This window comes from Hemicordylus capensis, chromosome 2, assembly GCF_027244095.1.
Source record: "Hemicordylus capensis ecotype Gifberg chromosome 2, rHemCap1.1.pri, whole genome shotgun sequence".
NCBI lineage: Eukaryota > Metazoa > Chordata > Lepidosauria > Squamata > Cordylidae > Hemicordylus > Hemicordylus capensis.
Genome location: NC_069658.1, coordinates 239,231,609 through 239,256,551, shown reverse-complemented (window position 1 = coordinate 239,256,551; position 24,943 = coordinate 239,231,609). Strand labels below are relative to the sequence as shown.

At 44.3% G+C, this 24,943-nt stretch overlaps 1 protein-coding gene and 1 long non-coding RNA gene across 2 annotated transcripts; both read right to left on the bottom strand.

The window, feature by feature from the left end:
• Positions 1–38: 38 nt before the first annotated feature.
• LOC128347612 (uncharacterized) lies at positions 39–10,549 on the bottom strand. Its single transcript, XR_008317613.1, has 3 exons — positions 10,446–10,549; positions 9,528–9,650; positions 39–1,541 (listed from the first exon to the last, which is right to left on the bottom strand). It is a non-coding gene; the product is annotated as an uncharacterized LOC128347612 (long non-coding RNA).
• Positions 10,550–15,274: 4,725 nt separating this feature from the next.
• LOC128347519 (zinc finger protein with KRAB and SCAN domains 8-like) lies at positions 15,275–24,643 on the bottom strand. The gene is made up of 5 exons (XM_053302418.1): positions 24,251–24,643; positions 20,867–20,993; positions 20,336–20,418; positions 17,777–17,903; positions 15,275–16,271 (listed from the first exon to the last, which is right to left on the bottom strand). Exons 1-5 carry the CDS (start codon positions 24,641–24,643, stop codon positions 15,481–15,483), a joined length of 1,521 nt encoding a protein of 506 aa, XP_053158393.1. The 3' UTR covers positions 15,275–15,480.
• Between the last annotated feature and the right edge of the window lie 300 nt (positions 24,644–24,943).

Genomic DNA, 24,943 nt, shown 5'->3' with positions numbered 1-24,943 from the left:
CAAGAGCCTCATCAGATGACCCTCCCAATCTGTGTATCAACGGGGAGATCAATCGTTGTCTAACCTCATGATAGAGCTTGCAGTGGAGCAAAATATGTGCTCTAGTTTCTATGTCACCGGAGGGACATTTTCTATCTTGTAAAGGAAGGTGCTGATATCTTCCTTCTACAAGAGCTGAAGGAATCGCATTAAAGTGAGCTCTCGAAAAAGCCCACATATATGTATTAACAGATATAGAGTAAAAATAACAAGCTGGGGCAAACCCTTCTCTCGTTTTTAATGGTGAATAATAGTTAGGCAAAAGAGCCTTTTCAGATTGCAGTTCAATATCTTCAAATCTTCTCCGTACTGCCTTCTTTGCACCAATTAATCCTAACTCTAGTAGAGCAGGCGGATTTAAACCCATGGAGGTAAGTTTCTCCAAAATGGTAAGAATCCATCTGGGGTGTGGATCAATCAATAGGTACTTAATTATCAGTCCCAATGGATTGCGGTGAATTTTAAGCCAATAATTAATAGCTGACAACCTTGCTTCAATTTTAATTAGGCCTGCTTCCTGACAAATCACTGAGTTGGGTGTACTTCTAGATACACCAGATAAATATCTTAAGAATGACATTTGCATCCTTTCAAGAAGCAAACAATCTTTAAACGGGCCAAGCTGAGCCCCATACAACATTTGAGCAATTGGTTGTACTCAAATAATTTAATGGCAGCTGGTATGTGATAATCTCCCTGTGTGCAGAAAAAAATCTCAGAACAACAGACGAGGAAGCAGTATTGGCAGTCATCTTAACATGTGTAGATGAGCTATTGTAACGGAATGTCACACCCAGATATTTATATTGGGTCTGTTCTATCTGCTGACCTTTTATTACCCATCTAAAATTCTTAGGTTTAGAACTAAATCGGATTATTTTCGTTTTAGAGTAGTTAGTGTAGAGTAGTTAATACTAAAACATATTAACCTTGCTCAAAATGGATTTTATAAGTTTAAAGTCACAAAGAATAATTTGGATTATCAATATACTTAATATAAGAAACATAAATTGCAAGATAATTAAATATAAACAAAAGTATATATGAGTATAAACAATATAATCCAAAAACCATATAGAAGCTATACATAAGTATTGATGAGTATTCCAGTGTCCAAAGAATAAAAGTCCATAATTAGGTGGAAAAATCCTTCCGATGTTGGAGGAGAGTTGAAAGCAGTGAAGCCTATCACAAATATGCCATGAATAGATAAAGATGAACTCTAGAAAATGCAATGATGTAGAAGGAGAAGCTGAACTTTTTGCATGGACCCAATGAAATAAATTCCTTCAGTAAAAATCACTCCAAACGGAGTGTTAGTTTCATAGAAAGCTTCGTGGGTCTCCCATATATAGATGAATAATAAGCTTTACTCCTTATTTCAAGCTTTTAAAAAGTAAAACTTAGATAGGCATATTCAAATATTCCAGGGTGTAATCAAAATAGTCCTTGAAAAGTTGTCTAGATACCAGCTTTTTTCTCATTTGCTTCATCGTGAAGGACTATAAATAAATATAGGACTTTCTTCAAAGACTTGAACTTAATCTCTGTTGCATCCATTGAATATACTCCATACATATACCTTCTACAATTACCCATAAGGCTTGATAATGCATCGTCATACTGGCTCTGATGTATACTTGGTCCTGGTAGTGGGGGCCTGGAATTTCAACATTATAATTCACCTTTTTCCAAGGCGCACAGTCCTATTGGAGTGTGGGAACAGCTTCAGCTGTCTCTTATGAAATATCCCAGAATTTACATAGGAAAGAAACTTTAAATTTTTATTCCCTCTTTATTTAGCAGGGGGAGAGTAACTGGCCCTATCCACCCCCAGCACAGTACCTCCAGTGACTGTTGCTGGTGTCTATCTTATGTTTCTTTTAAAACTGTGAGCCCTTTGAGGACAGGAATCCATCTTATTTATTTGTTATTTCTCTGTGTAAACCACCCTAAGTCATTTTTGGAAGGGCGGTATAGAAATCAAATGAATGGATGAATGGAATATCTGGAGTCTGAGAGGAGTTCCAGTCAGAGCTCAAATTTTATACAACATGAAAGAATTCAGAAAGGTAAGAACATAAGAACAGCCCTTCAGGATCAGGCCCAAGGCTTATCTAAGTCCAGCATCCAGTTTCACACATTGGCCTACCAGGTAAGCAATAGCAATAGCAATAGCACTTACATTTATATACCGCTCTATAGCTGGAGCTCTCTAAGCAGTTTACAATGATTTAGCATATTGCCCCCAACATTCTGGGTACTCATTTTACCGACCTCGGAAGGATGGAAGGCTGAGTCAACCTTGAGCCCCTGGTCAGGATCGAACTTGTAACCTTCTGGTTACAGGGCGGCAGTTTTACCACTGCGCCACCAGGGGCTCGATATACATGTTTGTGGATATATATATAAGGGTGGATATACATGTTTGGTGTCTGGAAAGATAAATCTTTTGGTATTCAAATCTTTTCCAGCAAACAAGCCACACAGGGAAGGAGCTTCAGTTCAGTAATCCAAAAAACTTTGGTTTAAGATAAGAGTTAAGTTGCTTTATATTTTCAGTTATGCTCTAAGTACAGAAATGCAGTAATATGCCCATCTTAACTACTGCACTATATAAGCTGCAAAGATTTTGTACAGTATAGGCTTTACAAATGAGGTTCCCTGGACCCACACTGTGCCTTTGAGGCTCTACACAGAGAGTGGGCTTAGCAGGCTCTCCCCACACACGAGCAGGCGCTTAGCCCTGGGCGACCGGATTGGCCGCCCACACGGTTCCCGGCTTCGTCATAGAGCCGGTAGGAGCGGTGGGGATTGGGGGCCAGTTGGCCCCAGAAGTCCCAGAATGCCTCCCATGACCACTGATGGGGGTCTCCTTGTGAGTCGCTGTGGAGTGTGTGCGCCACTAACCTCATGGGGGGGCATTTATGGAGATTTGCTGGCAGGAGCCGTATGGCTCCCGTTGCAGCACATGACCAGGAGAAACTGGGCTAGGCTCCCTTAGCCCAGTTTCTCCTGGTCGTGAGCAGAGGCGTAACCAGGGTGGGGCAGGCAGGGCACATGCCCTGGGCGCCAGTTGCAGAGGGGCGCCAAGTGCCTGCTATGCCCGGCCCCACCCCAACCACCACAGTTGATTTAAAAAATTGTTTTTTAAATCGCACACACACCCCTTGCCATCCTCTTTGAGTCCGGATGGGGCACACGCCCCCAGGAGCCTCCATGAGCACTTACTTTTGCATTAATTTCAGGGAGCATTTACTGCCTGAAAGCGTCTATTCCTCTTTCTCTTCCTCCCAGAAAGGGAGAGAAAGAGAAAATAGACACTTTCAGGCATCAAGCTGCCCTGAAATGAGACGGAAGAGCTCGCTCCGGCGATTTATACCTTGAGGCCACACCCCCTTTGCATGTGATATCATCATGTGACATATCACATGTAAAGGGTGTGTGGCCTAGAGCTCTAAAGAGTCCTGATACATTCTAATTAAGCTATTTCTATGGCTTTGTTTGAAGATCCTTTGGTGACTTTCAGGTCAGTGTAGCTCAAACTTATGCATGTTTCCCTGAGAATAAATTGCACTGACTACAACATAACTTACTCTGAAGTATGTATGGGATTTCTGGCCTTGTATTTCTTGTCCTTTGTGTTCTGTAGAATGAGATTCCTTAATATATACAATATGGAAGCTAAAAACAATTTTCTGATCTATGGGCACAATGTTGGCAGAAGAATTTAGTTCTTAGGTAGTTGGGAGGTCCTAGTGCAAATTTGCCATGAGTGATTTCTTTGATTTTGAAAGAGTTTTCTTATTAAGCTGAAGAATTCAGCAAAATATGTTTTCTACTTTGAACTGTAGATTCATCTGGGTCAATTTTCACTCTGGCAATCTTATATGTCCCTATTTTTCACTTGAGTTTTTCTATGTATTAGTATTAACAAAATTTTGTGTTAGTATTAGTATTACTAATGTATTATGTATTAGTAAGACTAATGTATTAGTATTAACAAAATTGTTGTATGTTTGATAAACCATAGAAGAGAGTCATTATCCAGAAAACTCATCACATATGTTTTATATGTATGTATATGATAGTTTTCATGGTTATTTTAATTTGATCTTTTAATATGTTTTTATAGCTGTAAACTGCTTAGAGACTTTGGTAGTGGGTGGTATAAAAATATGTTAAATAAATAAAAAAAAGTATGGTTACTATTTGTATTTGGAGTCACTTGAACCATTAATGGCACAGTGGGGAAGCAACTAGAGAGCAGGAGGCTGTTGGTTCGACTCCCCACTGGTGTGTTTCCCAGGATATGGGAAACTCCTATATTGGGTAGCAGCGATATAGAAAGGTGCTGAAACACTGCACAGGAGATGGCAATAGTGAACCCCTCCTGTGTATTCTACCAAAGACAACCACGTGGCTCTGTGGTTGCCAGGAGTCAAAAACACCGACTCGACGGCACAAACTTAACCTTTATGTTACAATACGTTTGCATCCTGGTTTTTGGTTGAGGTTCCAGTTTGTTGTTTACTTCTGGTCTTTTTTGGGACTCCAAAAAGTTTCTATTAGCTTCTATTCTTGGAGATATTTTGGACTCTCGATTTGAGGGCAGCTGTGTGAAAGCAGCTCTTCAATCCAAGGTGTGTTCTTTAAGTTATTTGGTGAATGGATCATGTTGGCTCACTGTAGCTATTTTATTCTAGTTAGGAGGATAGGTGTGAGCGGGCTGGGAATGTCTTATGTAAGGAACAGCTCCTTTCGTGAGGATCTAAGATCTCATGTGTGATCATAAAACTGCTCAGGATTACCCAGTTAAATTTCAGGCCTTACCTATGAAAATTGGAAATTGCATTAAATTCTATTTAACTTGGTTCTAAGTCAGATTCATTATAAGGAAGGTGTTGTGGCACATAACCATTTGATATTCATGCAGTAATGAAGAGTGAAAATAATTGGCTGTATAAGTAGCATTTGTCAGGTGCACAACTGACTTGTCCTAAGTCATGAGAATGCAGACTAAGCAGTCCCCTGGCCTGAGATTTTCCAGCATGTGATGGCTACTAGTGAGGGATCATTTTAGATTTAAAGACAGCACCTGTTATGTATTTTTCTGTTCCTTTCATTCTCTTCAACATTTATTCTCAACCCAAGGGAATTAGGCAAAGACCAAACAAAGCCCATAGTAGAAATGTGTTTATTATTAATAAAATTGCCATCTCTGGCAATTTATAAAAAACACCTGAAAACCCATCTTTTCACCCAAGCTTTCCCAGCTTTAAAAAATTGTCTGTCTTTAATTTTTATGGCTGTTTTTAAATTGTTGCATTGTTTTAACTTTTATATGTGTTTTAATTGTTTTTATGTTAACTGCCCAGATGAAAGTTTGGGCGGTATATAGAAAAACAAACAAACAAACCCTCTCCCCATCCCGCTCAAATCCAATTTTCCTTTCTTTGGGTGGGCTTTGCTCTGTGCTCTGTTGTTGGAGGGGAGGGGAGGGGAGTAGGCACTTAGCTGTGCTGGCTTGCCCTTCCAGCAGCTCATGGGCACATGGATGTTGTTGTTTGCTCTGATTTATTGGAAGGGGAAAGGAGGGGACAGTTTGATTAACATTCCAGAATTGTTCATAAGTGTACCCCTTATGAATTAATTTATTAGTTTCTCTCTCTTCTGTGCCCTAACCTTGAGATTCCCCAGCAATAGCCCTGCCTGCTCATTTTGTGTATCTTACTCTTAAGATGGAGTAGGTTTTTTGTTTGTTTTATTGCATGTTGTAGCTGTATGTGCATATAGGCTGACTTGTGTTTTGGAGGAGGCGCTGAGGCTGTAAGGCCCCACTCTGAATGCAGGTGTGCACACACTGCCTTGATAATGGTTAGAGTGCTGGACTAGGACCAGGGAAGACCCGAGTTCAAATCCCCATTCAGCCATGAGACTTGCTGGGTGACTCTGGGCCAGTCACTTCTCTCTTAGCCTAACCTACTTCACAGGGTTGTTGTGCGGAGAAACTTAAGTCTGTACACTGTTCTGGGCTCCTTGGAGGAAGAACGGGATATAAAAAATGTGAATGTTACTGCTTGCTGGCAGATAGCAGCTGGGGGGTGGGGGCAGCAGGAAGGTTGCTAATACGCAATTCTGGATTTGGAATGCAATGAACATGCTGATCAGCGAGTGTAAGGACTACATCCAGTCTCCAGTACCTCTCTGAATAGCTGATAGGTGTGATTCCTGCTCTCTGAAGGAGGCTGTATCTGTGCTGCTTCAGCAATTTGCATCAGTGAAAGCAAGTAAGGTGCAGTTATAATTTTCAGGTAGTGCAATAATTTTTTTAATTAAAAGATTAATAAGCTTGACTTTTACTTTTTGAGCTGATATTATGGTGAAGTTATCTGAAAGATGGGTGTCAGATATTGGGGGGGGGGCGCAATTTCAGTGCTTGCCCTAGGCGCTGTTTTTCCTAGGTACGCCTCTGGTCGTGAGAATAGCCTCTACATCTTTCAGCTGGAGATATTTTATTTGGTGAGTGGGGTCCATAGCCACACTCCAAATTTGGTTGAAGCAAGGTAGGAGGAAAATCTGGGTAGCTTTTTCTCCTACCTTGCTTCCACACAACCAAAAACTGGGAGCACACGCAGCTCCCAGACCTGAGTAGAACACAGTTTTTGATTGTGTGAATAACTTCATTGTGTAAAGAAGTACATTATTTTCTCTATCCTGCATTTCCCAGCATTTAGCTTCAATGGATGACCCTAGGGTCTAAAATTGTAATATTATGAGAGAGGGAGTATAACTTCTCTCTATGCACTTGAACCACACCATGCATAATTTTATACACCTCTATCATGTCCCTCTCCTTACCCACCTTTCTAAACTAAAAAGGCCCAAATGCTGTAGTCTCTCTTCATAGGGCAGTGGCTCTAACCCCCTGATCAGTGCTGGATTTATGCACGAGCAAAATAAGCTACAGCTTAGGGCCTCACATTATGAGGAGCCTGTGAATACAAAATGACTGCCCAAACACAAAACACTGATTGAATGAATAAAATAAGTACAAAAAACCCACAAAAGAAAATGTTTTAAATGTAATGTGTTATGCAAACAGATATTGTGCCTGTTTCAGTTTAGTAATCCTGAACTGTGTAACTGCTCTTATGTTTCTGTACATTAAAAGGTTTTTTTATCTGTATATTTTATTTTTTAGAGAAATTACAAAATAAACAAAATATTGCATCTTTGCATATTTGTCAGCTACATATAGAAAAATAAAGTTTATTTCTATTTTCTTTGTCCTTTTTGTTAGATTAAATATATGTATATCTGTAGTGCTATAGGGCCTTTTAAAGCTTGTCATAGCTCAGCATGTCATAATGTGGCCCTGCCCCTGACCATTTTGGTTGATCCTGTCTGGGTCTACAATAATGTTTCTGATAGTGCAGTGTCCAGAACTGGACATGTTGTTCAAAGTGTGGTCTCACCATAGATTTATATAAGGAAATTACCATATTGTCAGTTTTATTTTCAGCCTCTTTCCTAATGGGCTCTAATATGGAACTAGCCTACTTTACAACTGCTACACATTTTCAGTGAGCTGTCCTCCGTGACCCAAATTGGAATGAGCTACATGGGTTTGATGAGTTCCCCCATACTTAAATGTGCACAAGATAGAAATATGTTTAGGTTTACTTTGTTTAGGATAAAAGGATCAGCCTTAGAACAGCATTTTAAACACCTAAAATTCTCTCAAATATTGTATTTATGTAGCTTTGTTTCTACAAGAAACTCAGGGAGGCTATTCACATGACTGTGGGAGCCCAGCCCGCTTTTGAGAGGTCATGAGAACCACTGGGAGCTGTGTGGCTCCCGGCAGTTAGCCCACTTAATTCTCCCCACCTTAAATGAGGTTAGCGGAGTGAGTGCTGGGACTTCAAGGGGCCAGGCAGCCCCCGATGTCCGCTGCCTTTACCAGCTCTGTAACAGAGCCAGTAGTCGTGCGGGCGGCTGATCTGGCCACCCAGGGCGAGCTCCCTGCTCATCTGTGGGGAGAGTGGGCTAAGCTCGCTCTCCCTGCAAAGCCCAGATAGGCTCTACGCATGGATCGTGTGTAGAGCCTCAGGGTGTTGCAAACAGGAATAGCTCGTTTTTATTCTCACAACAGCTGGCAGCCCTATGAGGTGGGTTAGACTGAAAGAGAAAGGGAGAAATACAATTGCCTCATTGGATTACAACTCCATGGGAAATGGATAAGGTGTTATGATGTTTAGCCTTTCCAGTCCCTTCCTCCCATCCTTTTTGAAAAGTCCTTTTAAATTCTCTCCCCCCCCCCCCAAAAAAAACCACCTGTAACTGAAGTCAGGTTAGCAGACGCTGGGGGTCGGTGGTCACCAGTGACTCAGAAACAAAGACAGGAGCCCACACAGTGCCAGAGACAATGTAATTATATTATTTTTATTTATTTATTCGATTTCTATACCGCCCTTCCAAAAATGGCTCAGGGCGGTTTACACAGAGAAATAATAAATAAATAAGATGGATCCCTGTCCCCAGAGGGCTCACAATCTAAACAGAAACATAAGATAGACACCAGCAACAGTCATTGGAGGTACTGTGCTGGGGGTGGAGAGGGCCAGTGACTCTCCCCCTGCTAAATAAAGAGAATCACCACCTTAAAAGGTGCCTCTTTGCCAAGTTAGCAAATAATAAAAGAACAATTCTTGTTGAAACCCAGCAGGTTCTTTGTCTATTCTAAGTCTTGCCATGTGGGATAGAATGTTAAATATTATTCATATTGTAGGAAATATATGGGGGCATATTTAGTTAGCATGGGTGCTTCATAAGCTTTAAGCACAAGAGGTTATTTTAAGACATCTCAACAGATGGGGAATAGGAGAAGAGTGGGGTAAAAGTCAAGGGTGCTTGGAAAAAACACAAATTGTTAAAATTTAACATTTATTAATATTTATTTATTTTTCTATGTAAACCGCTTTGCAAACTTTGAAAAGCATATGAGGGTTTCCACCATTGCTTTGACTCCACACCTGGCCCCTGCAGGTTTCCCCAACTCCCTGATTCTCGCAGGACCAAAATATGTGATATGATAAACATGAAGTTTTATTCTGCTTGGCTGTTGGGGTTTAGATCAGGACTATGGCAGTCAGGGGGGAGGGCTTTCCCCTCACAGCAGGCCTGATTTGGATAGCCTCTTCCCTCACACCCAATGATGACAAAAGGAGGGCTGCTCAACTTCAGCTTTCCTGCAGTTGTTGGCCTACAACTCCCATCATCCCTGGCTATTGGCCACTATGGCTGGGGATTATGGGAGTTGTAGTTCAAAAACAGCTGGGGGGCCTAAGTTGGATACATAGGAGCTGTGGGGAGCCTTGATCCTGAATGGGCCTTGCCAGCAGCTATTTACCTCAGAAAAAGCAGATTTGTGGCACCAGCCTAAATTTGTTATACATTAAAGCAGCATGCCTTTAGGCCCTCACCTTCCTTCAGTCCACTTTCTTCTGAGCCCACCATTACTTAGTCATCCTGCCTCCTGGACAATCTTTCCACAGTTTCCCTGACCTCTGTCTTCTCCCTCTTTGCCTGCACAACAATGAGTTCTCCTGAGAGGAAAGAGAAAATCATTCATTTTCCTCACAGAAGCTGCTCATTTGCCAACATTCTCTTGTGCTGCTACTTAAAATGGCCAACATTTTGGCTCGATGGAAGCCCTATTCAAATTAAGTACTTGAGGGAAGCCCTATTCAAATTAAGTAGTCATAGGGGACATAGGAAGCTGCCGTATACTGGGTCAGACCATTGGTCTATCTAGCTCAGTATTGTTTACATAGACTGGCAGCAGCTTCTCCAAGGTTGCAGGCAGGAATCTCACTCAACCCTAGCTTGGAGATGATGCCAGGGAGGGAACTTGGAACCTAGATGCTCTTCCCCTAAGGGGAATATCTTACAGTGCTCACACATCAAGTCTCCCATTCATATGCAACCAGGGTGGACCTTGCTTAGTTAAGGGGACAAGTCATGCTTGCTACCACAAGACCAGCAATCCTCTCGAGTCCCTTAGAGGAATCCCTGTGTAGTACCCCTGAGTAACTTAGTCTATATCTCAGCCACTATTTGCAAATATCCCATGATGTCTGCAAACATATCCAGCAATTCGTCCAGTAGGAAGCAAGGGAAGTATGGAAGAAAGCAGCAGCTAGTTTTGGTCTACTATGTATAAAGCAAGTGTGCAGTCATAAGGTTACAGCCAGCGGTGGTTGATTCTGAAAAACACCAACTGCCTAAACTAGTCGATCATCTGCTTGAGATGGATGGCATTTGTGGCTGGATGCTATGGCCAGGGAGAAATGCTGCAGATAATAAAAGGGAACATTTCAGAGTAAGGGGAACAGGCTGACCTGCAAAGATAACAGAATTGAATCAGCAGGAGCGTAGCAAGGTTGGAGTGGACAAAAAATGAAGATGGGCTCTGCCCCCTGCCCTCCCACCTCCTTCTTGGGAGAGGCAGGAGGAGAAGAGTGAAGAGCAGGCTGTTGCCCAACTGGCAGGGGTCCCTCCTTTACATTTGTCTCCCCCTCCTGTCATCTTTGTTATACATCCTCATCCTGTATATCAGGTCCAGCGCCAGCATCCTGACTCCAGCCAGTAGAATGACTTGGGCTGAGTGTAGTGGGGGTGGGAGATATGTCTTTCTCAGAGGTTTGAGCTAATCTTTCCCCACTGATTTTCAGAAGTATTTTCATAGGCTGCCATAATATGCATTACTAGTGTTTTCAAGACCGTTTAAATAATGGGCGCTAGTAGGGGAGAGTTCCGCCGCTCGCCTTTCTTTCCTGCCCACCCGGCGGGCTCCCTCCTCCATCTTTCCCTCCCTCCCTGCCCTTTCTTCAGAGACCCAATCACCAGCCGGGCGGTCTACGGACGGGCCGCTGCCAGGCTCCGTGGCCGGGCCGGGTCCTTCACGGTCGCATCCATGCTCCGGTCCGTCCCCGGTCTCCGTCTCCCCGGGCCGGTCTCCGTCTCCTCCGGCTGAGGCGGCGGCTCTGCCGCCGCCTCGGCCAATTTCCCTCGCCGCCTCTTCCCTGGCTTCGCGGCGGCCGCTTCTGGCCTTTCCATGGCCGGGCGAAGCAACCAAGAGGGCTGCCTGGTCCCTGTGTCCGTTTCTGCATCGGCCTGTTCAGGGCATGCGCTCCGCGCATGCCCAGAACGGCCAAGGGAGGCACGGACAGACGCTTGGTTGTCCACGGATGGACACCAAGCCTTTTATTAGAGAGGATTACAGCTTTGTAGCGCTGCACTGTGAGGCTCCTGCAAACTTCAAAGGCAGCTTTGGTGTTGCACAAATGTCTGGAATGGGAAAAGCAGTAAGAAGTGCTGCTTGCGCAACTGCCACTTTTGTGCAACTTTTGCGCAACACTGCATTTGAAGTCTGTAGGAGTCCCACAGTGCAGAATTAGGGAGGCAGACGCTGCACATCATGTCAGTCATAAACCAGAAATGTGCTAAACCTTTGCAACTCTAAAGATAAAACCTTTTTAAAAAGAAGTTAGGCTGGATCAGTTATGATTTGTGCTCATTTGAGCATGCCGTCCGCAGTGGTTTTGACTGGGGCTCCCCTCTAAACATCGCCTCCACGTAGAGTCCTGCCACTCTCTTGTCATCCAGACTGAATTAAAAGCAAATACATATTTGGGAATAGTTATAGGTATATTCTTCATAAAGTAAAATGCCTGTCTTTGGCAAGCCCCCTTGGCTGAGCTGTTGTGACATCTGAGAATGTTCTCAAGCATTCTAAATGCTCAGTTTGCTGGTCAATGACTGAATAAACTTATAACTAACTAACTGACTGCTCAGGCCAAAATAAATCTGTTTGCCTTACAAGACCATCTGGGGAAATTCTGCTCTGCATGCCAAATTGCCAAGAAGCAAGAGACTGTGGAGTACATCGGGTAGAGCCTTCTCTGTTGCTATTCCCAAATTCAGCACAAGTGGAATACCTACCTGGTTGAGCCCAGTACTGCTACCTCTCTGCTGATCTTTCATAGGCTAAAATATTAAAAATATTATTTACCTGAGCCTTTGGATCAAATTAACAGGACCCAGGGTGTTAAATTTTTGGTTTTTACCATTGCTCCTCACACTGTGCGCATGGAGATAGAAATGATTTTCTGTTTCTATGTGGCATATCTATCCATCTCATTATTTTAAGTGTATAGCTTGTTTTCCTCTCTCACTGTGATTGTAATGTTGTCTAATTGCTTTCATTACATTTGTAAATGGCATTGTGATCATCAGGTGAAAAATTGTACACTAAACTGAAATAATAAGTGAATGTGTTAGCACCACATTATTTTATTTCTCTATGTAAACTGCTTTGGGAATTTTGTTGAGAAGTGGTATGTAAATATCTGTTATGGTATCGTTGTTGTACCAGAATGTGGGCAATGATTTCTTTGTGTGGAAGTGAAGGAACTGTTGGCAGGAAGGCTTAGTAAGTGGGGAGGAAGAGAGTTTGAAACACAGAGAAGAGAACCTAGAGACAGGATAGCTGGAAGAAACAAGACAGAGACAGACTATCAGAATTGGACCTGCATCTGAAGGCTTTTCTATATCAGAGGATGAAGGGCAGCCACTGGTCAGGGAGCCCAAACGTGGGCAGGGAAAGCATACGTGATGAAATACATGGAGAGTTGTTTTTGTTTTAATTAATTAATTTATTGAATATTTGTAACAAGCATATGTAGGATACACATTCAAGGTTCTACTGGTGGAAGATGGTATTTAATTGGATAAGACATTGTTTCAGATTTTGAGCTTTGATAAACATAAAAACCCTAACCGGCCTTTTTAAATTATGCTCAAGGCCTATTTAGTCCACCATCTTGTTTTCCACAGCAGCCCACCAGATGCCCTTAGGAAGCCCAAAAGCTAGATATGAAGACATACCCCCCCTCTCCCACCACTGCTCCTCTGCAACAGCCTCTGAACAAAAGATAATTAATTAGGAGACATAAGAAGTCATCTTATATTACATCAAACCATTGGTCTATCTTGCTCAGACTGGACTACTTCAATTAACACAGTCTTGAGGGCTTCAGACAGAGGCCTTTCACAGCCCTAGCTACAGATGCTTGTGTAGTTTCAAAAAGAATCTGTTTAGTACCTCCTGAGTTACTAGCCACCAAAGTCCCTATAATAACAGAGACAAGTGACCTAGGGGCACAGATCAATAATTTGGGCCACTGAGGGTTCTGAAGCCAGCGCTGGGAGGCGTAACTTCCTGGCAAGTTCTGAAGAGAAGCTCGCTGGTTCTAAACCTAGCTATTTGATAAAGAGAGATCAGGGGCACTCTGACACTTCTATATTTAAAGAAACGTTCCCTTCTCCTTTTCACTTTTATGGGCATTTGTTTTCTCTCTCCACTGAGGAAAGTGGTGGGGAAGCCTTACATGGGCACACTAGATGGCAAAACAGATTTTGACAGAATATGAGTCAGCAGCAAGGTAGCAAACAGACTTGCAAAGGCAGGTGAAATGACAGGGAGCCTTGCAAGTACACCCAAGGAGGTGGCAGACTGCTTTTCAACAAGGAGCTTCTATTTCAGAAGTATTCTGCCTATGAAAATGAAGACTCCACTTAGCCAATATGGGTAAGAGCCCTCTAATAATCAAAAACCTTGAGTTAAGATGAGTTAAGATGCTTTAAACATGCTCTAAAAAGTGTGGAAATAGCTAGTTAAAAGCAGCCCATCCTAACTTCTGCACCTTATAAGGTTTAAAGACTTTGCTCAATCTTGTCTATTACACGGACTTAACAAATGAGGTTCCATGCACCCACACTTTGCCTTGGTCTTTCAGCTGGAGATTAGGCTGAAGACGGGTGCATCCAGGCAGAAAATATAAAGATGTACCTTCCCCATGTACTTGCTAGTGATGTCCCTCATGAAATCTGCGTGGTGCATCTCTACAAGACAAAGTGCTTCCTCCAAATGCCAGTCACCTGCCTCCTTCCCCAAGTGCTTGAAAGCCACAGGAAAAAAAAGTCTTAAAATGAAACAGACCTGGGGGTGCTTTCCAAGAGGAGAAGAATTTTGCTCACATGCGTGAACACACATGGTTCCAGGCAGAAGTGGGAAGGAAAAACATGGTCTCCAACTGTACCCACCCACCCATCCAACTGACTTCTGGGGGAGAATCTCTCTCTCTCTCTCTCTCTCTCTCTCTCTCTCACACACACACACACACACACACACACACACACACACACACACACACTAGGCTGTTCACACAATCATCAACATGAGGGTAGGATTTGGTTTGCATGATTGCGTGAACTCACAAAAATCCCTCCAACCCAGGTTGCTCAAAGCAGGATAGCCCTCCTTTTGTACCCTGCTCTTAACTAAGGTAGGAGAAGAGAGCTCTCCTACCTTGCATTTCTGTCTGTGGGGCTCCACTTAGGGACACAGGAAACTGCCATATACTGAGTCAGACCATTGGTCTATCTAGCTCAGTATTGTCTTCACAGACTGGCAGCGGCTTCTCCAAGGTTGCAGGCAGGAATCTCTCTCAGCCCTATCTTGGAGAAGCCAGGGAGGGAACTTGAAACCTTCTGCTCTTCCCAGAGCGGCTTCATCCCCTGAGGGGAATATCTTGCAGTGCTCACACATCAAGTCTCCCATTCCTATGCAACCAGGGCAGACCCTGCTTAGCTATGGGGACAAGTCATGCTTGCTACCACAAGACCAGCTCTCCTCTCCACTTATCTCTTGTACTCAGCAACTGGGACCTAGCAGGCCTGGAAACAATAGAGAGCTGTGGCTACAGGGGCTGCTTTCCATGGATGTGCCATTCTGCAAAGTATACTCTCTGATCCTGTAGCTGCTTCGGCAGGGCTGGGTCTGCCTTTGTGGCCAGTTAGAGGACAACTGCTGATGCAGTGAGGCTTTCCAGTTTACTGGGAGTACAAAGTAAGTTGGGATGGCCAGCTAGGCCTCAGAAGAATTTCCATGCTTGCAGCTCCTGATTTCAACAATGCTGGACTTGGTAATCCAAACAGAGATTCTGATCATCTGCTTCTACTGGGGTAAGAGCTCTCTAGCCCTTCAACCCACCCACAAATACTTGGTTGAACAGACTTAATGGCTTTGAAATAGAGTAGAGACACACACACACACACACAGTTTTTCAAGCAGGGGCGAAAGACTAGCTCACTCACACACACCAAACAAGATGATTCTTTTTATTTTTCCTGAAGCAGACGAGCCCAGCGGCTAGCTCCCACCTCTTGTCTGGCTCCTTGTGGCTCCTCTGCCCAGAATGAGAGTAAGACCTCATGCTAACTGGTATCTACTGCCTAGGGCAGATTGGAGCCTTTTGCTGCAATCTGCAAGGCAGATCCTGCTGGTATTAACAACTGAGATCGCACACTTGCTTAACAGAAAAACAGAAGTTGGGGGGGAAATGAAGGCGCTGGAAGAATAGGAGGGAAGCTGCCCCCCCTGCCCGTATAAGTCAGCCTCCTCTGTTTAGATGGTTTCTCGCCTGTGTGAATTCTCTGATGTCGCATAAGATCTGAGTTCTGAGTAAAGCTCTTTCCACATTCCAAGCATGTATATGGTTTCTCTCCTGTGTGAATTCTTTGATGTACGTTGAGGTGTTTACTCTGGTTGAAGCTCCTTCCACACTCCAAGCATTTAAATGGTTTCTCTCCTGTGTGAATTCTTCGATGTCTCCTAAGATCTGAGTTCCAGCTGAAGCTCTTTCCACACTCTAAACATTTATATGGTTTCTCTGCTGTATGAATTCGTTGATGTTGTGTAAGATTGGAGCTTCGACTAAAGTTCTTTCCACATTCCAAGCATTTAAATGGTTTCTCTCCTGTGTGTATTCTTTGGTGTTCTCTAAGAGCTGAGCTGCAACTGAAGCTCTTTTCACACTCCAAGCACTTTATTAGCATCTCCTCGTTATTGGTTCTCCAATGAAGATTATCTGCCAATTCATAACTGAAGCTTTTCTCACATGGAAGATGCTTCCATGTTTCATTTTTTACATCTATGTTTGGGGTTTCTGCACAGTCACCAGCATGAAGAGCAGAGGATTCATGCCTCTTTTCCTGTTTTACTTCAGTTTCCTTTCTCTGTTCTGCTTCCTCTATATATCCCACTCTTTCCTCTAATGCCCTGTATGGTTCTTCCTCATTCTTGATCTTCCGCCCATCACCTGCTGGAATACAGAGAAAGAGAATGAAACCATGAATGGATTGCAGGACAAAATACAGAGCCTGAGATCAGGCAGTAAGCCCAATTAAATGATATTCAAATTGAAAAACTTGACTTTGGAACAAGAGATAGATCTCAACACGTTTCAAACAGTGCGCAGTGATTGGCATTAAATGAAGCCTGGTGTGGTAGAGAGTGGTGGACTATGGAAATCCATGTTTAGCCACTCAGTCATTAAGTTGAATTGTCAGCTTTGTCCAGTCACTACACCTCTTAGCCAAGCTTTCCACACAGGGTTGTTTCTCAGAAAATAGAGTAACTCCACCATTGCTGCTCAAAACCCATTGGAGGACGGGAAGAATAGGAGAATTAAATCAACAAAACAGACATACTAGCACAGACTTCCCCATACTGCATGGGAGGAGCATGCAGGTAGTCCCAGGCTTAAGCCCCAACTATAAGGATATTGGGAGCAGGATCTGGAGGTGTTGTGCATGGGACCCAGCAGCAAGGCCACTGCCAGTCACTGCAGACCATATTCAGCTAAAAGGATCAGCAGCAGCTTCACTTATTTGTATGGTGAATAAATCAATCCTGTCTGAGGACATTTTCCTCAGAATGTGGTCCAACCATTGTCCATTTGTTTCTCTTTTATAGCTGGTCTTTCACAGCTTATGTGAGAGCTGGTCTTGTGGTAGCAAGCATGACTTGTCCCCTTAGCTAAGCAGGGTCCACCCTGGTTGCATATGAATGGGAGACTAGAAGTGTGAGCACTGTGTAAGAGATTCCCCTCAGGGGATGGAGCTGCTCTGGGAAGAGCAGAAGGTTTCAATTTTCCTCCCTGGCTTCTCCAAGATAGGGCTGAGAGAGATTCCTGCCTGCAACCTTGGAGAAGCCGCTGCCAGTCTGTGAAGACAATACTGAGCTAGATAGACCAATGGTCTGACTCAGTATATGGCAGCTTAGAAAAGTGTGTCAATCAGATCCCCAAAGGTTCTCATAAGAGGCACCACCACAGCCATCCCAGCCCATTCTCCATACTAAAGGTGTTTATGCTTTGGGGCATGATTCTGCTGTAGCCCACCCCTCCTGCTCACCTTCATCCATTCACCTCCAAATCATTCCTCTGGAACAAAGCTGCCAGCTGCCAAAGTATCCCCTCACAATTCCCAAATAGGCGGTGGGTGTTGGCCTACCACTTGAAGTCCAGTGCCAGAGTGCATCTGCTTGCTCTCCCTGCTTGACTTGAACTGCATTTGGGAAAGCCAGTCTTGGAAAAGAACCAAGCAGTGCTCAGACACAGAGAAGGGCAAAGGCAAGCCAAGAGGAAGCCCCTCATATCCACGTCTAAGGCCATCTCATGCAAGTCCAACCAAGGGCTGCTGGCAAGTGTTCCCTCACCCAGTGGAAAGACCCCACAGTCCTGCCTAAAGAATTGACCAAAAGGGGATGTTGAGTAGTGATAAAGAAAGAAGCAGCAGCCATTTCTGGAGAAAGAAGGTGCCTTACCCAGAAAGGCCACATTCTGACAAGTCTCTTCCATTATTTCTCTGTGCAGGGCTCTTTGGTTTGGGTCCAGCAGAGTCCACTCTTCCTCAGTGAAATGCACAGCCACCTCCTCAAATGACACGGGACTCTGAAAGAAGAAAACATATTCAGCTCACAGATAGCAAAGCAGTTTTTCTCGTTGCAGGCACATTTGTGTGGATGATCCAGGGAAATGATCCAAAAGGGATCCAGGGGCGATCCGGGAAATTACAGGCCGGTTAGCCTAACGTCTGTTCCAGGCAAATTGATGGAAAGCATCCTCAAGGATAAAATTGTAAAGCACCTAGAAGAACAGGCCCTGCTGGGAGTGAGCCAGCATGGCTTCCGCAAAGGTAAATCTTGCCTCACCAACCTTTTGGACTTCTTTGAGAGTGTCAACGAGTGTGTGGATCAAGGTGATCCCGTTGACATCGTATACCTGGACTTCCAAAAAGCTTTTGACAAAGTTCCTCATCAAAGACTCCTGAGGAAACTTAGCAGTCATGGGATAAGGGGACAAGTACATGTGTGGATTGCTAACTGGTTGAAAGACAGGAAACAGAGGGTAGGTATAAATGGAGAGTTTTCACAATGGAGGGACGTAAGAAGTGGGGTCCCCCAGGGATCTGTACTGGGACCAGTGCTTTTTAATTTATATCAATGATCTAGAAGCAGGGGTAAGTAGCGATGTGGCCAAATTTGCAAATGATACCAAACTCTTCCGGGTAGAGAAATCCAAAACGGATTGTGAGCAGCTCCAAAAGGATCTCTCCAAACTGGGGAAATGGGTGACAAAATGGCAAATGCGGTTCAATATTAGCAAGTGTAAAGTGATGCACATTGGGACGAAAAACCCCAGCTTCAAGTATATGCTGATGGGATCCGAGCTGCCGGTGACTGACCAGGAGAGAGATCTTGGGCTCGTGGTGGACAGCTCGTTGAAAGTGTTGACTCAATGTGCGGCAGCTGTGAAAAAGGCCAATTCCATGCTACGGATCATTAGGAAGGGGATTGAAAATAAAACGGCTAATATTATAATGCCCTTATACAAAACTATGGTGCGACCACACTTGGAGTACTGCGTACAATTCTGGTCACCACATCTTAAAAAGGACATTGTTGAACTGGAGAAGGTACAGAAGAGGGCAACCAAGATGATCAGGAGCCTAGAGCACCTTATGAGGCAAGACTACAACACCTGGGGCTTTTTAGTTTAGAAAAAAGACGACTGCGGGGAGACATGATAGAGGTCTATAAAATCATGCATGGTGTGGAGAAAGTGGAGAGAGAGAAATTCTTTTCCCTCTCACACAACACTAGAACCAGGGGTCACTCCATGAAGTTGATTGCCAGGAGGTCTAGGACCAACAAACGGAAGTACTTCTTCAACAACGCGTGATCCACTTGTGGAACTCTCTGCCACAGGATGTGGTGACAGCCAACAACCTGGATGGCTTTAAGAGGGGTCTGGATGACTTCATGGAGGAGAGGTCTATCAATGGCTACTAGTCAGAGGGCTGTGGGCCACCTCCAGCCTCAAAGGCAGGATGCCTCTGAGTACCAGTTGCAGGGGAGTAATGGCAGGAGAGAGGGCACGCCCTCAACTCCTGTCTGTGGCTTCCAGTGGCATCTGGTGGGCCACTGTGCGAAACAGGATGCTGGACTATATGGGCCTTGGGCCTGATCCAGCAGGGCTGTTCTTATGTTCTTATGATAAATGGAGAGGAGAGCTGGTCTTGTGGTAGCAAGCATGACTTGTCCCCTTAGCTAAGCAGGGTCCACCAGGGTCCACATATGAATGGGAGACTAGAAGTGTGAGCGCTATAAGATATTCCCCTCAGGGGATGGAGCCGCTCTGGGAAGAGCATCTAGGTTCCAAGTTCCCTCCCTGGCATCTCCAAGATAGGCCTGAGAGAAAATTCCTGCCTGCAACCTTGGAGAAGCTGCTGCCGGTCTGTATAGACCATACTGAGCTAGATGGACCAATGGTCTGACTCAGTATATGGCCGCTTCCTATGAATGTGAAGGACTGATGCCTTCGCATCAGTAGGGATGTGCCTGAATTGTTTCGGGCAGCCAGGGTGTGCGGTGGAGAGTGGTAGCCGGGGTCGGAGGGGAAGTGTGTGGAGAGCAGTAGCTTTAAGGAGGCACACAGGTCCTTACCTGCTCCTCCACCACCCTGCTGCTGTTCTGGTTGCGGTGCTGTCCTTCCCAAAAGGCTACATGAGGCTGTGTCACGGTGGCAGCACACACATGGCCGCTGAGCGCGACCATGTTCATGCCACTGCAATGCGTCCATGCACAGCCATTTGTGAAGGATAGTGCCATGACCGGAACAGCAGCGGAGCAGGTAAGGACCTCCTTCTTAAAGCTACCGCTCACCCCCTGCTGCCCAAATCATTTTGGCACCTCTCTAATGCGGCGCTGAAACAATTTGGGCACATCCCTACTTCCTAGTGGGCAGGTGTGGCAGAAGTAAAGGGGGAAAGAGATGTATTTCAGGTAGCCCCCTGCCCATCTCCTCAATGCTCCCTCTCCTACCTGATCTGGCTGTATAGAAGCCTTTTCTTCACCACCATCCAGGGGAGGTGACCCTGTTGACATTGCCAGTGTTATTCCACAGCCTACAGGAGAGACAAAAGTGGTCAAAGGGTCATTTACCCTTTGTGCAAATTTTCAATCTTGCTTCTTGTTGCAGGAAGAAAAAGATAACCTCTCCAGTGATTCCTGGGGAGAAATCAAGGTATTGATTTAGACCAGTGATTCTCAAACTTGGGTCCTCAGGTGTTATTGGACTTCAGCTCCCATAATCCTCAAGCAAAGGCCACTGAGGCTGGGGATTATGGGAGTTGAAGTCCAATAACACCTGAGGACCCGAGTATGAGAATCCCTGATTTAGACTTATAAATGTGTTAAATTGTTGAATATAAGAAGACTGCCAGGTTTATGTGGGATAAAATGGATGCAAGAGTCTCCCACGAATAGACTCAAGGCAACACAGAAGCAGCCCATGCATTTTAGGCATACCAGAAAGAGGAAGACCAAACAGACCCATGATCCAATAATCCTTACCCAGTAAAGTGGCATCTCCGTCAGCCTCCTGAGAGCGCCCTCTGAAAAGTGACCTTTGTCTGGTGTCTAATAGATCCTTCTCTGCCTCAAAAAAACCAGGACTAACTTCTGCTAACCGCCTCTGCACCTGAAACACCAAGAAAAATCCCAGGCAAGGAATACAGAGGAGGGATTAGAAAAAGACTGGGAAAATCAAAGGTGGGTGGATAGAGGGAAGGAGGTCAGGAATTATCCACTTAGAAGAACTTTGAGAGAAATCTGGGCAACTGTAGAAAATGGGGATGTTCCCTAAAAAGATTGTATCCTTCGCTTGTCTCCAGAAAGTGAAGCTATTCACACGATTGCTCAAAACCAGGCTATGGGAGCCCAGCCCGATTTTGAGCAATCGTGAGAATGACCGGGCTCACAGGTGAGCCCGGTGGTTCTCTACCAGCTAGCCTGCCTAAAAACCCCTACCCCTAAACGAGATTAACGGAGCAAGGTGGGGGGGAGGTTAATGGGGTGGGGGGAGAGGGATCCCAAGAAAGCACCACGCACTTACACTGAGCTCCAGGGGCTGGAGTGCTGCACGGTGGTGGTCCCCCTCCCCCAGAGCTCCAAACGGAGCCACGGCCGGGCATGGGAGCGCCTGACTGGAGCAGCTGGTTGTCTGGGCAGCTGATGCGGCCACCCAGCAACAAGCAACTGTTTGTGTGTGGGAAGAGCGGGCTAAGCCTGCTCTCCCCACACAAACCCCATCTGGTGCTTCACACTGATTGTGTGAAGTGCCTCAGCGATTACAAGTCACCTGTTCATTGGGTTTTATTATTATTAGCTGAAATCAAGGCTGGAAGTTTCCATTTGACCACGTCCCTCAAAACAGGCAGCAACCATGTTGGCTGTGCTATGACATCACAACTGTCTGTCTGTCTTTGAGTCCTGATCAGTGAGTGAAGTTATCTTGTAATAATCTGACCCAAATCAACCATGATTTTGAAAAATCTAGAAGGCACGAGAGGTATATAGTATGATTATGCAAGAGCACCATGAAGAACTCACTGGTTAAAAATTGTTTAAGTGTTTATATGCTGCTTGGTCTGAGGGTTAGTGAGGTGAGCATGGCAACCGTCGCTAGGTGCTGGGATTGACAGGGAGAGTTCCATGGATCTCAGAACCCAGGAAGTAGAGTCAGTTGGAAATTAACTGCCAAGGTTGAGGCTGGCAAAATGAGACGTAGTAAACTATGGTTGTGCTTTGAACTGTATGTGTCTTGGGAAGGATCAACTTTTGTTCAGTTTTATTTTTTTCTTTGTGAAACAGTACATCCATCCATACATACTCACACTCACACTTGGACTTTCTAATACCCCATGGCTATTAAGGGCAATAGCTTTCACAAGAAAGGACTACAAAGATAAATGGTGGCAGTGAATACAGGAACCACTACAAGCATAACAACATAACACACAAGCGTAACTACACTGGAAAAAAATTGCGCATGTACCTATGGAGAAAAGGCAATGGGAAGCATGGATAGATGTGCTAAGAAATCCATGTTGTTTGTGTGTCAGAACCATTTCAGTGTTGGTACAGAGCTGAAAGGTTCTCATATTGCGTGGGAGATGGCAATGGTATAAACCCCTCCTGTATTCTACCAAGAAAACCACATGGCTCTGTGGTCGCCAGGAATCAACACCGACTCAACGGCACAACCAACCAACAGAAAATGTTTAGTATCTTCCAATTTTGTTATTTGTATGCATATTTTAATCTGATTTCCCCCCTTTTAAAAAAGGGAACAACAGTGCAGAGAAGGGATGGGCAAATGAAGCCAAATGAAGGAAAAAGCCACTGTCAGAAGCAGTCACGACTAAGAAGTTGAGGCCTATGTGATAGGGGAACAGGCCTCAGGGCCATGAGTTTAACCATTGATGTGTAATGGTTGCCCTTTATTTTCAAGACATTTCTCCTTCAGTGGTTGTGGGGGGACAGATTTCAGCAGCAATGACAGAAGCCCTTTTCAGCTGTTTCCACAGTTAAAGATAAAAAGATCAGAGGATACTAACCAGGAGTTTTCCCAAACAGCAGGCTTTAGTGCAAGTTCACTGCAAGGCTTATCGCGAGTTCAAATTTGCCCAAATAAACAGACAAAAAATTAACCCTGGACATAAATCGGGCTCAACTGAGCCATTTGGAAGGGCGGTATATAAATCAAATAAATAAATAAATAAATAAATAAAATAACTGCAATACGCAGGGGGAAACCTGAAGTGTGTATGGAGTGCTGTCTGATATTTCAAACGGACTTCAGGGTAAATCTGGCCGATATGTGAACACATACCCACTCTCCCAAAGTAAAGTCGCTGTCTGGGAAAGCTCCAGTCACTGTTTGCTCCCCTTCCCTTCTCCATACAGCCACTTCCTTTTTTAAAATATAGGGGGAGAAAAATCAAATGAAAATATTTTTTCTACTATACTGACAAGAATACATATAAGAAGGTGATGGAGGGGAGGGGAGATTGTTGAAATACAGAACTAGTTATAATGCTAATCTTGCAATCTTCACTGCCCTCATCTCCACCCCTATGTAATCTTCATTGCCAGAGAAGAAGCATGCCATCATGAAAGAAACTACGTGTGGTAGATTTCCTACATTTCCTTTTACAAATCCTTTCCCAGTCATTTTAATGAATCAGCACAAAACAAGCCACACACAAGCTTGGAACTCAGTCGATCCTATCTGCCTAGCCCTGAGAAAAGCCCTTCTCAGTTGTTTCCAGGGCTAAAGATAAACAGACAGGGAAGACTGACCAGCCATTCTTTGCTCCCACTCCATTATCCACACATTTACCCCCACCCACCACCCTTTTTAAAGCGGAGAAAAATCAAATAAAAATATATTCCCTCTGTACTGGCATGTCATATAGAAGTTTGATGAGGTGGGGGAGGAGAGAGGGGAGGGGTTTTTGAGTTATAAAACAAGCTTTAATATTGACATACTGCAAGGGATAATGAAGAAGGTTGAGCAGGACAGATGTCATAATCAGCTCAACCAATAAGATAGTGTTCTTCTCTGTCAGGCAAATATGAATATTTAAACAGGTTCTTTTTTAACTTAGGATGAAAATAATTGCAGCATGACTTAATGGTGAGCTGCCTAATGAAGTAATACTACTAAAAATGTTTTTTTGAGATTTAGGAGACATCCCCATTCATCTATACTCACATTATTCAGTAATCAGCCTTAACTATTATTGTCTTAGTTTGTTCTTAATTATTGCTATGCGATGCCTTGAGCATTCACAGAAAGATGGGGTATCAAATTTTTATGTTAAGAACAAACTAATAAATAAAGACCAAATAAATAAAACTAATTAATCTTAGGCAAGAATGAAACTCTCTCACCTTCTGCTCTTCCTGCTTCCTGTCCTCTGCTTGGCTCAGGAGGAAACCTTCTGCCAGGGCCACTGCCTGCGAACTGCTCTCTGCTCCACATTCTCTGACCCAGCTCTCAATCTCCGGTGGCAGGATGGTCAGGAACTGCTCCAGGATAACCAGATCCATAATCTGTCTTTTTGTATGTTGCTCTGGTTTGAGCCACCGGTGACAAAGGCTATGGAGTCGGTTGCAAACCTCCCGGGGCCCCTTGGGATCCTGGTAGCGGAACTGCCTGAAATGCTGGCACTGCACATCTGAATTAAGCATGCTTTCATCCAGGATCTTCTGTGCAGTTCTTTCCCAGCATTCCTCAATCTTCCCTGCTGTGATGGTATCCAGGCCACCACCTGAGTCTTGCATTTCAACCCACAATTCTGTGCTCCAGAGGAAGCCACCCACAAAGCTGAAGTTGTTCTCCCACCAACCTCTTCCTTTCGGCAGGAACGGTTGCAATTGGTGAGGCCACTGAGTTCTGAAAAGCCCAAACTTTGTTCTGCATGTGAAATATAATGCAGTCAAATCAAGGAGGTATTTTACAAAGGGAAAGGGATGAATTCTGCTGCTGGGGGATATTTTTTCCCTACAAAAAAGGAAGCAACATTGAAAGAGCAACTAGACTGTAGGGAGGTTCCTTCACGTGCCAGTCCTTCTGTCTGGCTG